This window comes from Eriocheir sinensis, unplaced genomic scaffold (assembly GCF_024679095.1).
Source record: "Eriocheir sinensis breed Jianghai 21 unplaced genomic scaffold, ASM2467909v1 Scaffold246, whole genome shotgun sequence".
Classification (NCBI taxonomy): Eukaryota; Metazoa; Arthropoda; class Malacostraca; order Decapoda; family Varunidae; genus Eriocheir; species Eriocheir sinensis.
Window position 1 is genome coordinate 83,600 of NW_026111550.1, and position 24,518 is coordinate 108,117.

The 24,518-nt window shown below is 43.6% G+C and overlaps 2 protein-coding genes across 38 annotated transcripts in view; both read left to right on the top strand.

The window, feature by feature from the left end:
- Nucleotides 1-24,518, top strand: part of LOC126991140 (sushi, von Willebrand factor type A, EGF and pentraxin domain-containing protein 1-like) — a 189,801-nt gene that overhangs the window by 81,787 nt on the left and 83,496 nt on the right. The gene's annotated exons all lie outside the window — the stretch shown is intronic.
- Nucleotides 576-23,016, top strand: LOC126991142 (ralA-binding protein 1-like). 7 transcript variants are annotated; one of them, XM_050849912.1, is made up of 5 exons: nt 576-1,143; nt 1,925-2,091; nt 2,228-2,337; nt 14,883-15,060; nt 21,872-21,904. In XM_050849912.1, exons 1-4 carry the CDS (start codon nt 1,088-1,090, stop codon nt 14,928-14,930), a joined length of 381 nt encoding a protein of 126 aa, XP_050705869.1. In that variant the 5' UTR covers nt 576-1,087; the 3' UTR covers nt 14,931-15,060; nt 21,872-21,904. The 7 variants fall into 7 exon arrangements, with proteins under 7 accessions (XP_050705869.1, XP_050705868.1, XP_050705865.1 ...); XM_050849911.1 differs by lacking the exon at nt 21,872-21,904 and adding an exon at nt 16,252-16,284; XM_050849908.1 differs by lacking the exon at nt 21,872-21,904 and adding an exon at nt 22,903-23,016 and having other exon boundaries at nt 580-1,143.

A 24,518-nucleotide genomic window follows, 5' to 3' on the forward strand; every position in this document is an offset into this window, starting at 1 on the left:
GTGTGCGACAAGGTCTTGTGTGATTAATCCTGCTCCAGTCGCAATGGCGACTACAGTCAGGCTACCTAGAAGTTTCACTCCTCCTCCGGCGATGTGGCTAATGGTTCTCGTCGAGGGCTGGAGGTGCCGCTGGGATAGACCCATGTCCTTAAGGAAGCGACGCCCCGCGATGCACACCTGTGCCCGGTGTCAGCTACGGCCGCAGTGCGGCACTCCGTCTGCGGACGGGAGCAGGAGACTTTTACGGGTAGTCCTGCCACCGCCTCCACGCTCCCCACAATCACTGCATTTGACGACCGTGCCCCCTCCCCGCTCGGTTTGAGGGAGCGGCACAAGCGCCAAAAGTGCCCCTTCCGCCCGCAGTTGCGGCATGTGGCGTTGCGGGCTGGGCACTGGTCGTTGCTGCTGCAGGGACTGCCTCCACAGCCCCGGCAACGTCTTTGAGGGCGTTCGGAGTTTGCGCGGAGGTGGGTAGCGCGCTGCCCGGTGTGGCGTTGGTTCCTGGCCGCCGCTACCTCCGTCTCTGTGGCCGGGTGGTTGGAGGTGGGGGTTATCTGGTCGCCGTGAAACTGTACGCCCGCCACGGGTGCTGCACTAACCGCCGGGCGGTCGCCTGCCACTCTGTCCGCCGCTTCTATGATTTCACATTGGTTCACTACGTCACTGACTGATTTAAGGCGTGAGAAACACCGTAACACTTCTGCCTTCATACTGCGGTTACTCAGCCCCATGACCACGTTTCTACTTAACACGTATTCAGTAAGGGACTTATCACATTCGGGGCACTGAAAGCTGCACTCTGCCGCCAGTGCACGGCATTTCGCTACGTACGCATCGACACTATCCCCCGGCACCTGGGAATAATGAAAGAACTCTGACCATGCCCCCACCTCGCAACGGAGCCCGATCACTACACTTCTCACCACGTCTGTTGCTGCCGAGGTCGAGAGCTGGCGGAAATCCTGCCTGAGGAAGCGTGCGTCGATTCGCTGCTGGAGATCGCTGCTGCACAGAAGTCTCACGTACGAGGCGGCAAGTGGCAGGGACCACCCGCAGATGATGCCGTAGTCCTCCACACTCACGGCCCATGCCTCGAATGCTGCCGGCGACATGGCTTGAGTGGCCGTGCCAGGCCCTGTTTAGGTCTGATCATAGTAGTAATTAATATTTCTTTGTCCATGTAGTGGAATGCTGTACCTATATTGCTCGCCACGTTATATGTATCACCGAAGATCCCATTTATATGACTTTCTGGTTGCATATAATCTTGCATTAATACTCCCAGGTCTCTCTCTTCATTCACTTTCTTTAATATTTCACCATCTCCTATTTCCTATGTCCATTTTGGTCTTTCTACACTTTTCCCCATTTCCATAACATGACATTTCTTCACGGTGAATTTCATCTCCCATTTCTGAGTCCATTTCCAAATCTTGTTCAGGTGTTCTTGCAGCTCCTTGCAGTCTTCACTGTTTCTTATATGTCTTTGCATCATCTGCGAACATGTAGCTGTTTATGGCATATCATTACTATGGACTAGGAAGAGTACTGGTGTGGTGACCCCTGGGGCACTCCACTTTCCACCATTGCGATCTAGTGTCCTTAACCACGGTTCTCATCTCTCTTCCTCTTAAGTAGCTTTCCATCCAGCACTTCATTTTCCCTCTCAATCCTCCTTTATTCTCTAGTTTCCATAGCAGTCTTGAACTTTGTCAAATGCCTTCATTAAGTCTAGGTAAATGCAATCCGTCTCTTTCCTGTAATTTGTCCGTCACTCTTGAGTAAAAGCTCAGCAAGTTTGTCACACATGAGCGGTGTGTGTGTGTGTGTGTGTGTGTGTGTGTGTGTGTTCTCAGGCCCAGATAATGTAATAATGCAGTAATAATAATAATAATAATAATAGTAATAATATCCTACCCTCCAGGAATCCTTTGAAGCCCAAGAAGCAAAAATCCTTCAAGTTCCTCCACAAGAGAAAGGAGGAGGAGAAGGTGGAGAGAAAAATTGACAAGTGGAAGGAGAAGGAGGAGCGGAGGAAGGAGGAGGAGGAGAAAAAGAGGTTTAAGAAGGACAAGAAGAAGAAGGAGGAAGGTAGGAAGAAAAGGAGGAAAGAACAGTAGATTTACACACACACACACACACACACACACACACACCATTAATGTCACACATCAACCAGTCTATTTATTTATCTCTATCTAATTCCCCCCCCCCCCTCCCTTCCCAGAGGAAATGCCAGTGTTTGGAGTGCCGCTGTGCCTGGCCGTCCAGCGCTGCCCGGCACACGATGGCATCCAGCTGCCCACCATTGTCAGGGAGTGCATTGACCAGATAGAGGTGAGTGTTATTATTGTTATTATTATTATTATTATTATTATTATTATTATTATTATTATTGTTATTATTATTATTATTATTATTATTATTATTATTATTATTGTTATTATTATTTCCACCTCTCTCCTCATCTCTCTCTCCACCTCCTCATCTCTCTCTCCACCTCTCTCCTCATCTCTCTCTCTCCACCTCTCTCCTCATCTCTCTCTCCACCTCTCTCCTCATCTCTCTCTCCACCTCTCTCCTCATCTCTCTCTCCACCTCTCTCCTCATCTCTCTCTCTCCACCTCTCTCCTCATCTCTCTCTCCACCTCTCTCCTCATCTCTCTCTCCACCTCTCTCCTCATCTCTCTCTCGCCAGCTCTCTCCTCTTGTCTCTCTCCACCTCTCTCCTCATCTCTCTCTCCACCTCTCTCCTCATCTCTCTCTCCACCTCTCTCCTCATCTCTCTCTCCACCTCTCTCTCCTCTCTCTCTCTCTCCTCATCTCTCTCTCCACCTCTCTCCTCATCCCCTCTCCACCTCTCTCTCTCTCCACCTCTCTCCTCATCTCTCTCTCTCCACCTCTCTCCTCATCTCTCTCTCCACCTCTCTCCTCATCTCTCTCTGCACCTCTCTCCTCATCTCTCTCTCCCACCCTCTCTCTCATCTCTCTCTCCACCTCTCTCCTCCCTCATCTCTCTCTCCACCTCTCTCCCTCTCTCTCTCCACCTCTCTCTCATCTCTCTCTCTCCACCTCTCTCCTCATCTCTCTCTCCCACCTCTCTCCTCATCTCTCTCTCCACCTCTCCCTCATCTCTCTCCACCTCTCTCCTCATCTCTCTCCCTCTCTCGTCATCTCTCTCTCCACCTCTCTCCTCATCTCTCTCTCCACCTCTCTCCTCTCTCTCTCCACCTCTCTCTCTCATCTCTCTCTCCACCTCTCTCCTCATCTCTCTCTCCACCTCTCTCTCATCTCTCTCTCCACCTCTCTCCTCATCTCTCTCTCTCCCCCTCTCTCTCCTCTCTCCTCATCTCTCTCCTCTCTCCACCTCTCTCCTCATCTCTCTCTCCACCTCTCTCCTCCATCTCTCTCTCACCTCTCTCCTCATCTCTCTCTCCACCTCTCTCCCCTCATCTCTCTCCACCTCTCTCCTCATCTCTCTCTCCACCTCTCCTCATCTCTCTCCCTCTCTCCTCATCTCTCTCTCCACCTCTCTCCTCATCTCTCTCTCCAGCTCTCTCTACACCTCTCTCCTCATCTCTCTCTCCACCTCTCTCCTCATCTCTCTCTATACCGCTCTCTCCTCATCTCTCTCTCCCTCTCTCCTCATCTCTCTCTCTCTCCACCTCTCTCCTCATCTCTCTCTCCACCTCTCTCCTCATCTCTCTCTCACGCTCTCTCGTCCTCTCTCTCCACCTCTCTCCTCATCTCTCTCTCCACCTCTCTCCTCATCTCTCTCTCCTCTCTCACCTCTCTCTCTCTCCACCTCTCTCCTCATCTCTCTCTCACCCCCTCTCTGCTCCTCTCTCTCTCCACCTCTCTCCTCATCTCTCTCTCCACCTCTCTCCTCATCTCTCTCTCCCCCACTCTCCACATCTCTCTCTCCACCACACACCACATCTCTCTCTCCACCTCTCTCTCATCTCTCTCTCCACCTCTCTCCTCATCTCCCTCTCTCCTCATCTCTCTCTCTCCTCATCTCTCTCTCCACCTCTCTCCTCATCTCTCTCTCCACCTCTCTCCTCATCTCTCTCTCTCCACCTCTCTCCTCATCTCTCTCTCCACCTCTCTCCTCATCTCTCTCTCTCCACCTCTCTCCTCATCTCTCTCCACCTCTCTCCTCATCTCTCTCTCTCCACCTCTCTCCTCATCTCTCTCTCCACCTCTCTCCTCATCTCTCTCTCCACCTCTCTCCTCCTCTCTCTCTCCTCATCTCTCTCTCTCCACCTCACTCCTCATCTCTCTCCACCTCTCCTCATCTCTCTCTCTTCCCACCTCTCCACATCTCTCTCTCCACCTCTCTCCTCATCTCTCTCTCCACCTCTCTCCTCTCTCTCTCTCCTCATCTCTCTCTCTCTCTCCCACCTCTCTCCTCATCTCTCTCTCCACCTCTCTCATCTCTCCACCTCTCTCTCCCTCTCTCCTCATCTCTCTCCACCTCTCTCCTCATCTCTCTCTCCACCTCTCTCCTCATCTCTCTCCACCTCTCCCTCATCTCTCTCTCTCCACCTCTCTCCTCATCTCTCTCTCCACCTCTCTCTCCCATCTCTCTCCACCTCTCTCCCCATCTCTCTCTCCCACCTCTCTCCTCATCTCTCTCTCCACCTCTCTCCTCATCTCTCTCTCCCCTCTCTCCTCATCTCTCTCCCCCTCTCTCCTCATCTCTCTCTCCACCTCTCTCATCTCTCTCCACCTCTCTCCTCATCTCTCTCTCTCTCCACCTCTCCCTCATCTCTCTCCACCTCTCTCCTCATCTCTCTCCTCTCTCTCCTCATCTCTCTTCTCTCTCCTCATCTCTCTCTCCACCTCTCTCGTCATATCTCTCTCCACCTCTCTCCTGTCCCTCTCCTCTCTCTCTCCTCTCTCCTCATCTCTCTCTTCTCTCATCTCTCTCTCCCTCCCCTCATCTCTCTCTCCCCTCTCTCTCATCTCTCTCTCCTGCCCTCTCATCTCTCTCTCCACCTCTCTCCTCATCTCTCTCCACCTCTCTCCTCATCTCTCTCTCCACCTCTCTCCTCATCTCTCTCTCAACCTCTCTCCTCATATCTCTCCACCTCTCTCCTCAGCTCTCACACCACCTCTCCTCATCTCTCCACCTCTCTCCTCATCTCTCTCCACCTCTCTCCTCATCTCTCCATCCCTCTCTCTCCTCATCTCTCTCTCCACCTCTCTCCTCATCTCTCTCTCTCTCCACCTCTCTCCTCATCTCTCTCTCCCCCTCTCTCCTCATCTCTCTCCACCTCTCTCCTCATCTCTCTCTCCACCTCTCTCCTCATCTCTCTCTCCACCTCTCTCCTCATCTCTCTCTCCACCTCTCTCCTCATCTCTCTCTCTCCACCTCTCTCCTCATCTCTCTCTCCACCTCTCTCCTCATCTCTCTCTCCACCTCTCTCCTCATCTCTCTCTCCACCTCTCTCCTCATCTCTCTCTCTCCACCTCTCCTCATCTCTCCTCATCTCTCTCTCCACCTCTCTCCTCATCTCTCTCTCCACCTCTCTCCTCATCTCTCTCTCCACCTCTCTCCTCATCTCTCTCTCCACCTCTCTCTCCACCTCTCTCTCTACACCTCTCTCCTCATCTCTCTCCTCTCCCTCTCTCTCCACCTCTCCCTCTCTCTATCTCCCTCTCCCCCTCTCTCTCCACCTCTCTCTCAACCTCTCTCTCCTCATCTCTCTCCACCTCTCTCCTCATCTCTCTCTCCACCTCTCTCCTCATCTCTCTCTCCACCTCTCTCCTCATCTCTCTCTCTCTCCACCTCTCTCCTCATCTCTCTCTCTCTCTCCACCTCTCTCCTCATCTCTCTCTCCCACTCACACCTCATCTCTCTCTCCAGCTCTCTCCTCATCTCTCTCTCTCTCCACCTCTCTCCTCATCTCTCTCTCCACCTCTCTCCTCATCTCTCTCTCCACCTCTCTCCTCATCTCTCTCTCTCCACCTCTCTCCTCATCTCTCTCTCTCCACCTCTCTCCGCACATCTCTCTCTCTACCTCTCTCTACAGATCTCTCTCTCTCCACCTCTCTCCTCATCTCTCTCTCTCTCCACCTCTCTCCTCATCTCTCTCTCTCCACCTCTCCTCATCTCTCTCTCCACCTCTCTCCTCATCTCTCTCTCCACCTCTCTCCTCATCTCTCTCTCCACCTCTCTCCTCATCTCTCTCTCCACCTCTCTCCTCATCTCTCTCTCTTCTCTTCCACCTCTCTCCTCATCTCTCTCTCCATCTCTCCCTCCCTCTCTCTACCTCTCTCTCTCTCTCTCTCCACCTCTCTCCTCATCTCTCTCTCCACCTCTCTCCCACCTCTCCTCATCTCTCTCTCCACCTCTCTCCTCATCTCTCTCTCCACCTCTCTCCTCATCTCTCTCTCTCTCCACCTCTCTCTCCCTCTCGATCTCCCTCCTCCTCTCTCTCTCTCTCCACCTCTCTCCTCATCTCTCTCTCCACCTCTCTCTCTCTCCCATCTCTCTCTCTCTCTCTCCTCTCTCTCTCTCCCACCTCTCTCTCATCTCTCTCCACCTCTCCACATCTCTCTCTCTCCACCTCTCTCCTCATCTCTCTCTCCACCTCTCCTCATCTCTCTCTCTCCACCTCTCTCCTCATCTCTCTCTCCACCTCTCTCCTCATCTCTCTCTCCACCTCTCTCCTCATCTCTCTCTACACCTCTCTCCTCATCTCTCTCTCCACCTCTCTACTCATCTCTCTCCACCTCTCTCTCATCTCTCTCTCTCCACTCTCCTCTCTCTCTCTCTCTCCACCTCTCTCCTCATCTCTCTCCACCTCTCTCCTCATCTCTCTCTTCTCTTCCACCTCTCTCTCCTCATCTCTCTCTCCACATCTCTCTCTCCACCTCTCTCCTCATCGCTCTCTCCAACTCTCTCCTCATCTCTCCCTCTCTCCTCATCTCTCTCTCCACCTCTCTCCTCATCTCTCTCTCTTCTCTTCACCTCTCTCCTCATCTCTCTCTCTCTCTCTCTCCCTCACTCTTCATCTCTCTCTCCACCTCTCTCCTCATCTCTCTCTCCACCTCTCTCCTCATCTCTCTCTCTTCACCTCTCTCCCTCAATCTCTCTCCAACTCTCTCCTCATCTCTCTCTCCACCTCTCTCCTCATCTCTCTCTCCACCTCTCTCCTCATCTCTCTCTCCACCTCTCTCCTCATCTCTCTCTCCACCTCTCTCCACCTCTCTCCTCATCTCTCTCTCTCAACCTCTCTCCTCATCTCTCTCTCTCCACCTCTCTCAACATCTCTCTCTCCACCTCTCCCCTCATCTCTCTCTCCACCTCTCTCCTCATCTCTCTCTCCACCTCTCTCTCCTCTCTCTCTCCACCTCTCTCCTCATCTCTCTCTCCCACCTCTCTCCTCATCTCTCTCTCCCTCTGTCTCTCTTCCACCTCTCTCCTCATCTCTCTCTCCACCTCTCTCCTCATCTCTCTCCCCCTCTCTCCTCTCTCTCTCCCTCTCTCTCTCTCTCCACCTCTCTCTCTCTCTCCCACCTCTCCTCATCTCTCTCCCTCTCCTCATCTCTATCTCCACCTCTCTCCTCATCTCTCTCCACTCTCTCCTCATCTCTCTCCCACCTCTCTCATCTCTCTCACCTCCTCTCTCCTCTCTCTCTCCACCTCTCTCCTCATCTCTCTCTCCACCTCTCTATTCATCTCTCTCTCTCCAGCTCTCTCCTCATCTCTCTCTCCACCTCTCTCCTCATCTCTCTCTCCACCTCTCTCCTCATCTCTCTCTCCACCTCTCTCTTCATCTCTCTCTCCACCTCTCTCCTCATCTCTCTCTCCACCTCTCTCCTCATCTCTCTCTCCACCTCTCTCCTCATCTCTCTCTTCTCTTCCACCTCTCTCCTCATCTCTCTCTCCACCTGTGGTGAATTTAACCACCGACAGGCTCAGTGCAGGTTTGACCATAGGTTACGATGTGGTATGTGTCGTAAGCTCGGTCATAAGAGCCGTCTGTGCGATTACCATAACCAGTAGGAGTCCGGCAAAGAAGAAAACAGCAGTAGTAATGCAGTGAAAGGCCACAATGAAAACGATTATCTGACAATAGAACACATTAATGCACAGAGCCTTCTAGGAAACAAAGTGGAGGTTGAATTATTAGTGAAAGATAGACATATAGACGTCCTTTGTGTCAGTGAGACGTGGCTCCTTCATCGTACTCCAGACCAGCTTATTTATCTTCCACAATATAAAGTTTACCGGTGTGACACTGGACGGGGTGGTGGAGTTTGTATTTATGTTAAGGACTGCCTGAGTGTTACTCTTCTCCCCACACACCCTGTTAGCAGGCCACCAGGTATTGAGGATGTCTGGGTCACCACACAACACCGAAAAATGCCATCTATCATCGTAGGATGTCTATACCGCCACCCTAAAGCAACACAAGAATCATTTGATTATATTCAGGATATTCTTAGATTAGTACGTCTTCGAAAGAAAACGTTCTTTTTGCTCGGCGACCTCAACGATGATTATTTATGTACCTCAAGTAAACTCAGGAATATCATTACTAATGCCAAATTTTCTCAGCTTATTCAAAATCCACGAGAGTTACGGCTAACACTGCAACGCTCCTTGATGTTATTGTCACTAACAGGCCAGATACAGTTATAACCTCTGATGTTCATCCATGCTCCATTGCAGACCATGACCTAATTTCTGTCACTACAAATGTACGCAAGCCTCAGTGCTGCCAACCAACTGTTGTAACAAAACGAAGTCTAGGAAATTACTCCCCAATCGTATTTTGTAATGCACTTTACAAAGAGACGATCAACTTGAGCCAAATCTTTAATAGTGATGATGTTAACGCCAGACAAGTTTATTTACTAACATTTTCTGCTCATGTCTTGACCTTTGTGCCCCGATGGTGACCAAAGAGTTCAGAGGACCTCCATGGTTAACTGAAGAACTTCACCACGTCATGCAAGAAAGGAACACCAGACAGAAAGCTCTAAAACACGATAGATATGACATAAGCCTACAACAAGAATATAAAGTCCTAAAGAAAAAGGTCAAAGCCATGATGGGTACTGCCAGGAAGGACTATTATAAAGATAGACTTAACACGTCCAGAGGTAACACAACAGCTGTGTGGAAAATCTTGAGAGAAATAGTTCCTAATACTACAAAGAAACAAGCTAATAAAGTATATCAGGAATGCAATGTCGAAGACTTCAATAATTTCTTTGCTAATGTTGGAAAAAAAGCTTTCGAGGAATCTCAAAACACTGTAAGAAACAATCACGAAAACTCACCCCCTGAAAACCCTGAAAACAATAACAGTCGTTACACCTTTCCCCCAGCCCACCGATACTGACACAATCATTCTCACTATGAAGCACCTCAAGGAATCCAACTCATATGGATCTGACGATATTTCCCTGAGATTCATCAAAGACAGCAATTCTACCATATATCACATGCATCATAAATACATCTATTACAACAGGTATAATGCCTGGAAACATGCTATTGTCACACCAATATTTAAGAAAGGAAATCCAGAAGAAGTATGTAACTACAGGCCAATTTCCTTGCTCCCAGTTGTATGGAAAATATTAGAAAAGATAGTCGCAACTCAATTGGCCCAATTTATGGAACGGCATTGCCTCTTTAGCAGTACTCAACATGGCTTCAGACCAAACTTATCTACTGAGACGGCACTCTTACAAGTTTCCAAAAAGATTTATGACACCACGGACAAAAGAGAAATATGTCTTTGAACTCTTTGCGACCTATCTAAAGCTTTTGACAGTGTCAGCCATAACATTCTGCTTAGAGAATGTAACAAATTAGGAATAGATATATTTTGGTTTAAATATTATTTCTGTAACAGGACTCATTCTGTGCGAATCGGGGGAAATTTGTCCTCTACTCTAGAAGTGCCTTTTAGAGTCCTGCAAGGATCTATTCTCGGCCCTCTGCTATTTAACATCTTCGTAAATGACCCGTCACAAGAAATTAAAGAACGTTTTGTTATTCAATATGCTGACGACACACAATTCATTCATACTGGTAATACTGAAAATCTACCTGAACTAATTCTTAGAACAGAACAGACATTAGGAAAAATTAAAAACTATTTTAACAGGAACGGTCTCTTGCTGAACTCCAAAAAAACTCAATGTATATTTCTAGGCACAAGAGCTCTGATGTCACGAATACCGGATAACACCACTATCAAAGTAGGGGGTGCCTTAGTAAAACCTTGTCAAAAACTTGGGGCTACATTTCGACAGTAACATGTTGTTTGATATGCACGTGACAGAAATCAGTAAAAAGGTATCTGGCATGCTTATGTACATCAGTCGTTTTCAAGACATGCTCAGCATAGAAGCCAGGCTAATAGTGGTTCAGACACTTGCGTTAAGTCACCTTAACTATGGGATGACTGTTTGGGGCACTACAAATATCACACAGCTGAATAGAGTTCAGAAGCTACAGAAAGTTTGACCATGTCAGCCCACTCTTAAAGAACTTCTGGTGGCCAAATATTACACAGAAGTGCATTTTTGAACAGTGCATCACAGTGTTCAAAGCACTGAAAAGCATTTTCTGAATAGCTATTCTCTTTTTCCACAAGTAGGACAAATAGTTGACATAAACACAAGACAACAAAATCTCCTCTGTGTACCCAAAACACACAGTGACATTGGGTCCCGATCTATCACAGTCAGAGGGCCAAAACTGTAGAATAACCTCCCCACAAAGGCAAAAAGAATTGTCACAGTCTGCATACCTTTAAGGTCAATCTGAAGAAACACCTCTCGCAAGATAGCTCCAGAAACTAATCAGACTGAATACTCTTATTACATTTTATCATATAATGTTCTGCATGATGTCCTGAATATTAGTCCACACTTTATCTTTTAGCACCAATTATATACTACTTATTATATTTTAGGGATTATCTGTAAATTTTATCGCACTCCATATACCGTGTTCAATAGTTTTAAGCCAGTAAAGAATAACCATTGTATAAATGGAAATAAAGTTTCTGATTCTCTCTCTCTCTCTCTCTCTCTGTCTCTCTCTCTCTCTCTCTCTCTCTCTCTCTCTCTCTCTCTCTCTCTCTCTCTCTCTCTCTCTCTCTCTCTCTCTCTCTCTCTCTCTCTCTCTCTCTCTCTCTCCCATAACTTACTCACTTGTGCAAATAAACTTACCAATGCCAATAAACTTACTCATCTTGCCCCCAAAACTTCCTCACCAATGTCCATAACTTACTCACTTGTGCCCATAAACTTACTCACCAATGCCCATAAACTTACTCACCTGCCCCCAAACTTACTCACCAATGCCCATAAACTTTACACTTGAAAGCCATATAAACTTATTAACCTTTCCCCCAAAACTTACTCACCAATGCCCATAAACTTACTCACCTGAGCCCATGAACTTACTCACACCTGCCCCCAAAACTTACTCTCACCATGCCCATAACACACTTGTAAACACTCTGGGCCCATACACTACTCCTACAAAGACTCATCTAAATCTTACAGGGCACACTACTAAAATTATTGTCCTGGTACAGTGGTATTTCAATTCTACATGGCTCCGTGGTGTAGTGGTTAGCATGCTACCTATGAATCTGCCGGCCAAGGTTGGAATCCCCCCCTCCCACGGACAGTCATTTAATTGTTGCCCCGCAGATTTTCCCCCAAAGCATTTTGAGTAAAATTGAATTTTGGTCATAGGTATGTAAAATTGAGTAAAAAAGGTTAGGTCCTCATTCATCCTTCCTTTCAGGCGGGCTGGTTGTACCTATTATTGAACCTTGCTGTATGGATCTCTCTCTCTCTCTCTCTCTCTCTCTCTCTCTCTCTCTCTCTCTCTCTCTCTCTCTCTCCTCTCTCTCTCTCTCTCTCTCTCTCTCTCTCTCCTCCTCTCCCCCCCATAACCTCCTTGTGCAATAAGCACCCCCTCACCTTCCCTTTAAAACTTGCCCACCTGTCACCAACTACTCACTTGTGCCCATAAACACTCACCAATACCCATAAACACTCACCCTGGGCCCATGAACTTACCTTTAAGACACTGCAATGCCATAAACACCTTGCCCCCCCAGACTTACTCACCCAGTGCCCATAAACCTCACCTAGACCCCTTGAACTTACTCACCTACAAGGCACCTCCCTCAATGCCACCTTGCGCATAAACTTGCACAATGCCATACACTTATTCACTGGGCCCATACAGACTTACTCACCTGCCCCCCAAAACTTACTCACAATGCCCACTTAACACTTGCCCATAAACAACACCAATGCTTATGCCTTATTCTACAGGCCCATGGGCTTACTCACCACACTTTAAAGACTTACTCATAGTACCCACCAACACTTGTGCCCTTAAGCTTACTCACCCAATGCCCACTTAACTTACTTGTGCCCATAAACTTACTCCTTAATGCCCATAACACTTGTTACAAACTTACTCACCAATGCCCATAACACTTGTGCCCATAAACTTACTCCACCAATGCCACTGCTTACTTTGTGCCCATAAGCTTGCCCTTAGTATACAATTATTCACCTGGAGCCCATAGACAATACATGCCCCAAACTTACTCACACCAAGTACCCATAGCACTTGTACTTATAAGCTTCTCACTGAAGTACCACACTTGTATACATAAACACTCACCAATGCCCATAAACTTCACCTGAGCCTTAGACATTCACCTGCCCCCAAACTTTACTCACCAATGCCATAAGCTTTTATTACCTGGGCCCCATGAACTTATTCTGCCCCTAGCTTACTCACAATGCCCTTAAACTTATTCACCTGAGCCCAGACTTGCTTCACCTGCCCCCAAAACTACTCCTGTGCCCATAAGCTTATTCACCTGAGCCAGACTGTCCGCACCCCCAAACTTACTCACCAATGCCCACTGTACTTGTGCCACCAAAGCTTACTCTTAATCCCCATACACACTTACTCACTACAGGCTGCACATTTCAAGATCTTACCAGGGCACACACACGCACTAAGTGTTGTCCTGGTACAGTGTGGCTAATTCTTACCAAGCTCCATTGGTGCCAGTGGTTATCATGCTACCTAACAAGATCTGCAGAAGCCAGGGTTGAATTTACTCTATGGACAGTCTATAATTTGTAGCCCTTATGATTTTTTTTACTCTGAATTGCCTCACCATATTTAAACATTTGTATTGTGTTGTCTGTTACATCATACTTTCCCCAGTCTGTACTTCTTTAACCTTTAACCCTGATAACATTTTAGCTTTGTATGTTTTAATACTTTTTACCTTATAACTCGATGTTGTCCTAACTCAATTTTGATATGGGTATTTTCTTTGTTGTATTAACTTCATTTATTATTCACCGTAAGCGTAAGTCTCTTGGAAAATCTTCATTTGTAACTAATAGAAATAGTTCCTCTCTCTCTCTTTCTCTCTCTCTCTCTCTCTCTCTCTTTGTTACATGCTGTAGAACTATTTGTGCATCAGTCTAAGCATTCTCTCTCTCCTTACTGTGTCTCACTCCTAAACACACACACACACACACTCATTTCACACTCAAACACACACACACACACTCAATCACACACACACACACACACACACCTCAAGCCACACACCTCAAGCTTTACACACACACACTCAAACACACAACCACACACACACACACACACACACATGTCCTCCTCTTATTCTCCTCCTCCTCCCCATCATCGTCCCCTCTAAGTTTCCTCCACCTCCTCCTCCCCCTCCTCCCGCCCCCTGCATATTTAAATATTTAAAAGCCTCAATCCCAACAACCACCATGTCCCAGAGTTTACAAGCCCAGATGCTGACCTTGAAAGTGTCCTAGAAGCAAGCAAAGAAGCCAGCTGGAAGAGAAGACAAAGTATGGAACACTTGTGATGGGGCAGTCAGTATTCTCTGTTACTACTACTACAAGTATATAACAAGTATAGTCTCTCTCTCTCTCTCTCTCTCTCTCTCTCTCTCTCTCTCTCTCTCTCTCTCTCTCTCTCTCTCTCTCTCTCTCTCTCTCTCTCTCTCTCTCTCTCTCTCTCTCTCCACACACACACACACACACACACACACACATACACAATCTTTATTTATATATATTTATTTGTTACAGTAAATCTCTCTCTCTCTCTCTCTCTCTCTCTCTCTCTCTCTCTCTCTCTCTCTCTCTCTCTCTCTCTCTCTCTCTCTCTTCTCTCTCTCTCTCACACACACACACACACACACACACACACACACACACACCGTGGTTCACATCAACCAGTTTGTTGTTATCTCTATCCAGTGCAATATAAATGAGTGATTTTGTTTCTTCTATTTTTCTGTCTATCTTTTGCTGTTTCTGTGTGTGTGTGTGTGTGTGTGTGTGTGTGTGTGTGTGTAAGGTTAGATTAGGCTAGGCAAGGTTAGGTTAGGTAAGGTTTGGTAAGGTTAGATTAGGTTAGGTAAGGGTAGATTAGGTTTGGTAAGGCTATGCAAGGTTATATTAGGTTAGGTAAGGTTGGATTAGGTTAGGTAAGGTTAGATTAGGTTTGGTAAGGTTAGATTAGGTTATGCAAGGTTAGATTAGGTTAAGTAAGGTTAGATTAGGTTTGGTAAGGTTAGATTAGGTTAGGTAGGGTTAGATTAGGTTTGGTAAGGTTATATTAGGTTTGGTAAGGTTAGATAAGGTTTGGTAAGGTTAGATAAGGTTTGGTAAGGTTAGATTAGGTTAGGTAAGGTTAGATTAGGTTTGGTAAGGTTAGATTAGGTTAGGTAGGGTTAGATTAGGTTAGGTAAGGTTAGATTAGGTTAGGTAAGGTTAGATATGGTTTGGTAATCCAAATGACCATTCTGCAGGGAGTTGCCGGAGCCAGTGATGCCATCGGACATGATGCCACACTTTGAGGATGTAGCGATCATTCCTAACCCCGGGGAGCGCGCCGAGGCCATGCGCCAGCTGATCAACCGCCTGCCAACCGCCAACCGCCTGCTGCTCCAATACATGTTCAAGCATATGGGACACATCATTGCAAGGGTAACTAGGGATTTTCTTTATGGTACTTATTTATTTGCTTTTATATTTATTTATTTTTTTATTGTCTCTCTCTCTCTCTCTCTCTCTCTCTCTCTCTCTCTCTCTCTCTCTCTCACCACTTAAGTAATGCGGCGCCATGCCCAGTCTGAGGCGCCGCTGGACTGTGAGTGTTTGACCTTATTTTAAAGCTACTATTTGACCATCGCAGGAATTATTACACTTTTCATTAGTCTTCATTAATGAGTGAGTGCCTCAAGTCATTGTTTTGTCTCTGGGTGCCGCATAACCTATTCCCAAAGCTTAAAAGGACGTCAATCAGGCCTTCACGAGTGTTTTACAGGTTCAAGGTTCAGAGGAAGGGTCAAACTGCATCCAGGCTCACTAATATACCCATGCAAGTGACCCAGACTCCTAGGAAATCACATCAACACAAAACAAATTACTACAGAATCATACCCAACACACCGAATTCATCCAAAATCACACCCAACACACTCAATTGCTCCAGTGCTAGCAACTGCAATATAAATGTGTGATTTTTTTTTCTATTTTTCTCTCTATCTTTTGCCGTTTCTGTGTGTGTGTGTGTGTGTGTGTGTGTGTGTGTGTAAGGTTAGATTAGATTAGGTTAGGTTAGGTAAGGTTTGGTAAGGTTAGATTAGGTTAGGTAAGGTTGGATTAGGTTAGGTAAGGTTATATTAAGTTAGATAAGGTTAGATAAGGTTTGGTAATGTTAGATTAGGCTATGCAAGGTTAGGTAAGGTTAGATTAGGTTTGGTAAGGTTAGATTAGGTTTGGTAAGGTTAGATTAGGTTTGGTAAGGTTAGATTAGGTTAGGTAGGGTTAGATTAGGTTTGGTAAGGTTAGATTAGGTTAGGTAAAGTTAGATTAGGTTAGGTAGGGTTAGATTAGGTTTGGTAAGGTTAGATTAGGTTTGGTAAGGTTAGATAAGGTTTGGTAAGGTTACATTAGGTTAGGTAAAGTTAGATTAGGTTAGATTTGGTTAGGTAAGGTTAGATTAGGTTAGGTAAGGTTAGATTAGGTTAGGTAAGGTTAGATTGGGTTAGGTAAGGTTAGATGAGGTTTGCTAAGGTTAGATTAGGTCAGGTAGGGTTAGATTAGGTTTGGTAAGGTTAGATTAGGTTTGGTAAGGTTAGATAAGGTTTGGTAATCCAAATCACCATTCTGCAGGGAGTTGCCGGAGCCAGTGATGCCGTCGGACATAACAATAATAATAATAATAATAATAATAATAATAATAATAATCCAAATGACCGTTCTGCAGGGAGTTGCCGGAGCCAGTGATGCCGTCGGACATGATGCCACACTTTGAGGATGTAGCGATGATTCCTAACCCCGGGGAGCGCGCCGAGGCCATGCGCCAGCTGATCAACCGCCTGCCAACCGCCAACCGCCTGCTGCTCCAATACATGTTCAAGCATATGGGACACATCATTGCAAGGGTAACTAGGGATTTTCTTTATGGTACTTATTTATTTGCTTTTATATTTATTTATTTTTGTTTTTCTCTCTCTCTCTCTCTCTCTCTCTCTCTCTCTCTCTCTCTCTCTCTCTCTCTCTCTCACCACTTCAGTAATGCGGCGCCATGCCCGGTCTGAGGGCGCCGCTGGACTGTGAGTGTTTGACCTTATTTTAAAGCTACTATTTGACCATCGCAGGAATTATTACACTTTTCATTAGTCTTCATTAATGAGTGAGTGCCTCAAGTCATTGTTTTGTCTCTGGGGTGCCGCACATAACCTATTCCCAAAGCTTAAAAAGGACGTCAATCAGGCCTTCACGAGTGTTTTACAGGTTCAAGGTTCAGAGGAAGGGTCAAACTGCATCCAGGCTCACTAATATACCCATGCAAGTGACCCAGACTCCTAGGAAATCACATCAACACAAAACAAATTACTACAGAATCATACCCAACACACCGAATTCATCCAAAATCACACCCAACACACTCAATTGCTCCAGTGCTAGCAACTGCAATATAAATATGTGATTTTTTTTTCTATTTTTCTCTCTATCTTTTGCCGTTTCTGTAAGTAAGTAATAGTAAGTAAGTAATGTTTATTGCCATAATATACACACATTGATATATACATATAAATATAATTATAATTCTGGCAACGAATCTAGCCTGTCAAGCCGAAGCTTCCCGACAGACTGTATATTTATTTCAGTGCACTATTAATATATTTCTAAAGGTTGCAGATAGCTCCCAACCATAAAGCTAAATACAAATATACAATAAATAACAACATTAACTATAATACCAGATGAAGTTATAAGAGTTATATCTAAAATGTTAAATAAAATAAAAACTACAACATCATCAAAAATAATAATAATAAGAACAATAATAATAATAATAATAATAATAACAATAATAATAATAATAATAATAATAACAATAATAAAAATAATATGGACAATAGTACTATGCAATTCACTGATTAGATTTAATAATGTAAATTTGTGTTCATGTTTCAGGAATAAATTATAATTTTAACCGTGATTGTTTTGGATTGCAAATAAGTGTGTTTTTACTGACTTTTAAATAGAGAAATTATTACTATTAAGGAGATTTTTATTTCTACTGGCAAAGAATTCCAAACTTGAGGTCCTGAGCATAAAATACTATTTCTGAAAAGAACTGTCCTGAACTGTGGAGAGATAAGGTTTATATTGTTCTCTGCGCGTATTATGCAATGTATTAATAACTTGAAAAGGATGAGTTCCATGCATCAGTGCGAGATTTTATCAATAAATAATAGTAGAAAATAACAATGAATGTTTTTAAAATTAAGAAATATATTTGTGGAAAATAAGTTATGTGTGGAATCAAACTTGTTCATATAAAACATACACATAAATATATTATTTTGAGAAACATGAATATTTTTAATAAAGTAATGCCACTTAAACTACCAAAAAGATACACAATAAATGATATGCGGGTCACAAAGTGTATAATAAATAATGATAAGTGCTTCTTGTGTAAGGCTATTTCTTATTTGATACAGTATGCCACATATCCTAGATAGTTTATTTGCAACAGAATTAATTTGGTATTTCCAATTGATATTTTGATCTATGAAAACGCCCAAAAACTTAGTATAAGAAACTCGTTCAAGTACTTTTCCTTCAAGTGTTATAGGTGGCATGTTAGTAGTGACTGATCGGTTTTGAAAGATAATGTATTTTGTTTTAGTGATATTTAACCTTAACTTATTATGTTTAAGCCATATTAATTGAATTGAGCTCATTATTAATGTTTATATGCAAACTATTTATATTTTTATCATCTAATAGTAAATTAGTGTCGTCAGCATAAATGGTATACTTAAATTTATTACTAGCATTGACAATATCATTAATATAGATGAGAAAAGTATAGGTCCTAGGATAGATCCTTGCGGTACACCCTTGTTGATAGGCTTGAAAGAAGAATATTTAGAATTACAGTAAACAGCTTGAAATCGATTTGTTAAATAATTTTGAATAATTCTAAAGACTCCCGAATCCAAAATTACTAAGTTTACTTAAAAGAATTTTATGACATAGCGAATCAAAGCCTTAGAAAGATCGAAAAAAATTCCAACTAAATAATGTTTCTTTTCCAGATATTTATACACATTATTGGTAAACTGAAATATGGCCGACTCAGTAGAGCGCCCTGGTCTAAAACCATGCTGACAATTCGAAAATAAATTATTTTCTCAATGAAATTTACAAGACGAGTGCATATCACTTTTCAAAGACTTTACTGAACACAGGAAGAACTGATATAGGTCTGTAGTTATTGACATCATCTCTATTATCTGACTTAAATAATGGAATAATTTTAGCTTTCTTAAGTTCGTCCGAAAAACTCCTTTCTTTAATGTGAGGTTAACTATGTGTGTTAATGGCAAAGGAAATTATGCTGGCAGTTTGTCTTACGAAGGGAGAAATTTCATCAAAACCAGATGATGTACCTTTTAATGTCTTAAGAAAGTTTTCAATTTCTATCTGTGTAGCTGGTGATAAGTATACCGAGTAATTAGGTGAGTTGTGTAAATATGTCATATATTCATCCCCTACTATATCATGATCTAGCCCCAGCCTTCAAAAATGATCATTAAATGTTTCAGAAATGTCAGTACAATGTGGCTTTAATTCAATAACTGTATGTTTAGCACCTGTGCATCTACCAAGAATAGTATTAATGGATCTCCAGTGTTGTTTTGGATTACCTTGGCTATTAAGTAACTGCTCTTGGTTATACTGGTTCTTGGCTCATTTTAAAAGTGACGTTAAGTTATTTCTATATCTTCTCTAAGGCTCCTTAAAAGGCCATTTATGAGCTAGTTTTTCAAGTCGATGTTTTTCTCTAATACTATTCTTAAGAGCTAGAGTAATGTGGACTACGTTCCTTTTAAAACTAAATTTAATTGTTCTGTCCGGAAAACACTTATCAAAACATGTTTTAAATTTACTGTAAAATAAGTTGTAGGCCTCATTAGCACATATACAATTTAATGTGTCACTCCAATTTGTTTGTGAGAGACTATTACTAAATTTTCAAGGAGTCCTGATTAAATATTCTTTTAGTTACGTAAGTGGGAGAAGGATGACGATATTTATCACATTTAAATACAGAGATTACTGGGTAGTGGTCACTGATATCTGTCTTTAATATATAATTGGCAGTATTACTTTCAATCTGAGATGACCAAACATGATCAATTAACGTGGATGAAGTTGAAGTTACTCAGTAGGCAAGGTAGTTAGAGGAAATAAAGAATAGCTGTACATTATATTAATTAAATCCTGCACATTGTCATTATTACATTGTAACAAATCTATGTTTAAGTCTCCAAACACAAAACCTCCTTGTAATTTTTATCTTTAATTAGGGATAAGATTTCATTAAGTGAATTGTGAAAATTATTTATACTGCTTTGAGGTGGTCTGTAAATACAAAGAAATAAATAGGTATTAGCATTACATATTGCTTCGATTCCCAAACATTCCATAAAAGGTTCCAATTTAGAAAATTCATTGATCACAGAAGATTTGTACTTACTAGAGATATAAATGGCCACTCCCCACCAAACCTGTTTCTGTTATTAGTGAACATTTCATATTCCGGTAGTCTGTACAGTGGAGAAATATCTACATCTAAGCGGGTTTCTATTAATCCTATGACATCAAATTTAGTTTGGCACGAAAGGACAGTGTCTACAAAGTATTGGAAATTCGATGAGATGGATCTAATATTAAGTGTTAATATATATAATTCACTATTATTAGTAGAAAAAGGAAAGCTATCAAGATAAATATATTCAGATTTAGAAAATTTAAATTTCTTGCTCTTAAATAAAACTGAGTTACATCAAGATCGTTATTATAATTTCTATCTTCTACACTAAGTGGATGGAAAGCATTTAGGTCTTGATTTTGTGTATTATTTACATTAAAACAATGCAACAAATCTTCATTGTTAATAGTGGCAAGAGGGAAAATATAATCTATTGGTGGAGGCATATTATCGTTAGTAGTAGTAGTGGAAGTAGTAGTAGTAGTAGGGGAAGTAGTAGTAGTAGTAGTAGTAGTAGGAGTAGTAGTAGTAGTAGTAGTAGTAGTAGTAGTAGTAGCAATAGTAGTAGTAGTAGTAGTAGTAGTAGTAATAGTAGTGGTGGTGGTATATTGAAGCGGTTATAGTGATAGTAGTAGTAGTAGTAGTAGAAGAAATAGTAGTAATAGTGGTAATAGTTGTAGTTAAGTAGTAGCAGGAGAAGAGGTATAGAAGTAGTAGTAGTAGTAGTAGTAGTAGTAGTAGTAGTAGTAGTATTTGTTGTTGTTGTAACCATAAAATAGTAGTAGTAGTAGTAGTCTGTGTGTGTGTGTGTGTGTAAGGTTAGATTAGATTAGGTTAGGTAAGGTTTGGTAAGGTTAGATTAGGTTAGGTAGGGGTAGATTAGGTTTGCTAAGGTATAGAAGAGGTATAGAAGTAGTAGTAGTAGTAGTAGTAGTAGTAGTAGTAGTAGTAGTAGTAGTAGTATTTGTTGTTGTTGTAACCATAAAAATAGTAGTAGTAGTAGTAGTCTGTGTGTGTGTGTGTGTGTGTAAGGTTAGATTAGATTAGGTTAGGTAAGGTTTGGTAAGGTTAGATTAGGTTAGGTAGGGGTAGATTAGGTTTGCTAAGGTTTTGCAAGGTCATATTAGGTTAGGTAAGGTTGGATTAGGTTAGGTAAGGTTATATTAAGTTAGATAAGGTTAGATAAGGTTTGGTAATGTTAGATTAGGCTATGCAAGGTTAGATTAGGTTAGATTAGGTAAGGTTAGACTAGGTTAGGTAAGGTTAGATTAGGTTTGGTAAGGTTAGATTAGGTTAGGTAGGGTTAGATTAGGTTTGGTAAGGTTAGATTAGGTTTGGTAAGGTTAGATAAGGTTTGGTAAGGTTACATTAGGTTAGGTAAAGTTAGATTAGGTTAGATAAGGTTAGATTTGGTTAGGTAAGGTTAGATTAGGTTAGGTAAGGTTAGATTAGGTTAGGTAAGGTTAGATTGGGTTAGGTAAGGTTAGATGAGGTTTGCTAAGGTTAGATTAGGTCAGGTAGGGTTAGATTAGGTTTGGTAAGGTTAGATTAGGTTTGGTAAGGTTAGATAAGGTTTGGTAATCCAAATCACCATTCTGCAGGGAGTTGCCGGAGCCAGTGATGCCGTCAGACATAATAATAACAATAATAATAATAATAATAATAATAATAATAATAATAATAATGATAATAATAATCCAAATGACCATTCTGCAGGGAGTTGCCGGAGCCAGTGATGCCGTCGGACATAATAATAATAATAATAATAATAACAATAATAATAATAATAATAATAATAATCCAAATGACCGTTCTGCAGGGAGTTGCCGGAGCCAGTGATGCCATCGGACATGATGCCACACTTTGAGGATGTAGCGATCATTCCTAACCCCGGGGAGCGCGCCGAGGCCATGCGCCAGCTGATCAACCGCCTGCCAACCGCCAACCGCCTGCTGCTCCAATACATGTTCAAGCATATGGGACACATCATTGCAAGGGTAACTAGGGATTTTCTTTATGGTACTTATTTATTTGCTTTTATATTTATTTATTTATTTATTTATTATTTTTTTTTTTTCTCTGTGTGTGTGTGTGTGTGTGTGTGTGTGTGTGTGTCTCTCTCTCTCTCTCTCTCTCTCTCTCTCTCTCTCTCTCTCTCTCTCTCTCTCTCTCTCTCTCTCTCTCTCTCTCTCTCTCCTTTCCTCCGTTTTCCTTCAATTTTCCTTTTTTTCCTTCATATTCCTTGTGTGTGTTTCTCTCTCTCTCTCTCTCTCTCTCTCTCTCTCTCTCTCTCTCTCTCTCTCTCTCTCTCTCTCTCTCTCTCACTTTCCTTTCCTCTTCTTTCCTCCATTTTCCTTCAATTTTCATCTTTCCCTCCATTTTCCTTCAATTTTCATCTTTTTTCCTTCATATTCCTTGGGCACTGGAGTAGGGAGTGTTCTGGGGTGCCAGGCTGTGTGGGGCACCATGGGCAGTGTGTGCAGGTGTCATGAAGTGTTCTGGGGTGGCAGGCAGTGTGGGGCACCATGGGCAGGAAGTGTTCTGGGGTGTGGTGGTAGTTTGACAAGGCTTTGGCAGAGGTGGTTGTGTTAGTAATTCTATGGTGGGTACTAGTGTTTTGAGCCTGGTGACAACAAGGCTTTGGTAGAGGTGGTTGTGTTAGTGAGTGTGTGTGTTGAGCGTGTCTTCAGCGCACACTGCCTCTGTTGCTGACGAGTAAGGTGGCACTCTCTGCATTGTGATTTCAGGTGCCTGAGGACGCCTTCCCATGGACAGCAGCAGGCGACATCCTCCTGAGGGGCTGCTGTGTGGCGTCCATCCTCCTTTGTATAAAGACAAATACACTTACCTCAACACAACAACTTTTTATATTCATATGTTTTCTGGGAGGGAGAAGGGGGAGAGAGGCAGGATGGTGTGTGCCTGTGAGGTGAGTGTTGTATGAAATGACCACCCTCAAACTTCCCCTTCAGGCTCGCTTGCGACATAAGTTTTAGCGAGTGTGTGTTTCCACGCTCTCTGGGTGTGTGAGTGGACTGTCCCGTGGCTTCAGACTTGCCAGAGTAATCATTTTTTTTACTACAGCAAAGGAGACGGCTCAAGGTAAAGTTGGGGGCATACACTATAACTGCGCATGGCCTCAGTGCTCATCTCTGTGACATTGAGCCTGTGGTGGGAGGGAGCTCATTACCCCGGCTAGTGTGACATCCGGGTTACAGTTTACCTTCCCAGGTTTCCCCAGGTACCCATTTATCAACCAGCACACGGAGTAGTGGCCAGCAGGTACGGTGACCACTGGACCACGGAGGCATATGAGACGGCCTTCAGTCAACCCTGGCTTATGGGGACAAAGGAGTCGTTAACCCCAGCAAGAGTCACACACAACGACACCCACTATAAATACAATTCGCTTGTGCCACTGACGGCCTGGGGTTGTCCATGGGGCCCCTCATGAGAGCCTGCCAGCGCTATAGCCAGCAAGGAAAAAAATATTAGAAGAAGTTTCAGCATTGGCCAAGCAAGAGTCACATGGCAGTCACTATAAATAAAATTCGCTTGTGCCATTAACCGTCTAGGGTTGTCCAGGAGGCCCGCACCTCAAAAAAGCCTTTCAGCGCTGTAGCAGCACCAATATAAAGTTTAAAGAAATGGTAGCAATAGTAACATAGACCACTATAAATAAAATCCTCCTCCTCCTCCTTCCCACGGGTGACCCAAACTCCCTCAACGTCCCTGGGGCCAGAGTTCAGCCTCCCCCTGGGCCACACCTTCAGGACGGCACTCTGGAGCCTGGCGGTGGAGCTGGTGGAGGGGCCGGCACTTAGGCAGGCACTTGTGGCATCCGTGAACCTGCTGTCCCTGGTCACTGGCACTGCAAAGGAGGCTGTAGAAGTGGGTGCCAGGGGGGGGGAGGTTTGCACTGTTGTTGTAGTAGTAGTAGTAGTAGTAGTGGTGGTGGTAGTAGTAGTAGTAGTGGTAGTAGTAGTAGTAGTAGTAGTAATAGAAGTAGTGTTATTATTATTATTATTATTATTATTTTGTGTAGTAGTTTTTTTAATATTTTTTTTCTGTTGACTATTTATTTATTGCTTCTTCTTCTTCTTCTTCTTCTTCTTCTTCTTCTTCTTCTTCTTCTCTTGTTTGTCTGTATGTCTGTTTCTCTGATTAGTTGTTTTGTTTTTTGTTTTCTTTCTTGCCTCTTGTTTCGTGTTCCTTATCTTCGTTTCCCTCCTCCTCTTCCTCCTCCTCCTCCTCCTCCTCCTCCTCCTTCTCCTCCTCCTCTTTCTCAAACTTATCTCATTTTCCTGCAGTTTTTCTTGACTCGTTTTTCTTCTCCTTGTTCTTGTTTTCTTTCTTCTTGAAC

What these genes read in the sequence shown, in the direction of transcription:
- LOC126991142 (XM_050849912.1), top strand. Translation starts at nt 1,088, where the DNA reads ATGCCTCGAATGCTGCCGGCGACATGGCTTGAGTGGCCGTGCCAGGCC. An exon ending in CCGTGCCAGGCCCTGTTTAG is followed by an intron (nt 1,144 to 1,924) that starts GTCTGATCATAG and finishes CCTACCCTCCAG; the next exon opens with GAATCCTTTGAAGCCCAAGA. An exon ending in AGTGCATTGACCAGATAGAG is followed by an intron (nt 2,338 to 14,882) that starts GTGAGTGTTATT and finishes ACCATTCTGCAG; the next exon opens with GGAGTTGCCGGAGCCAGTGA.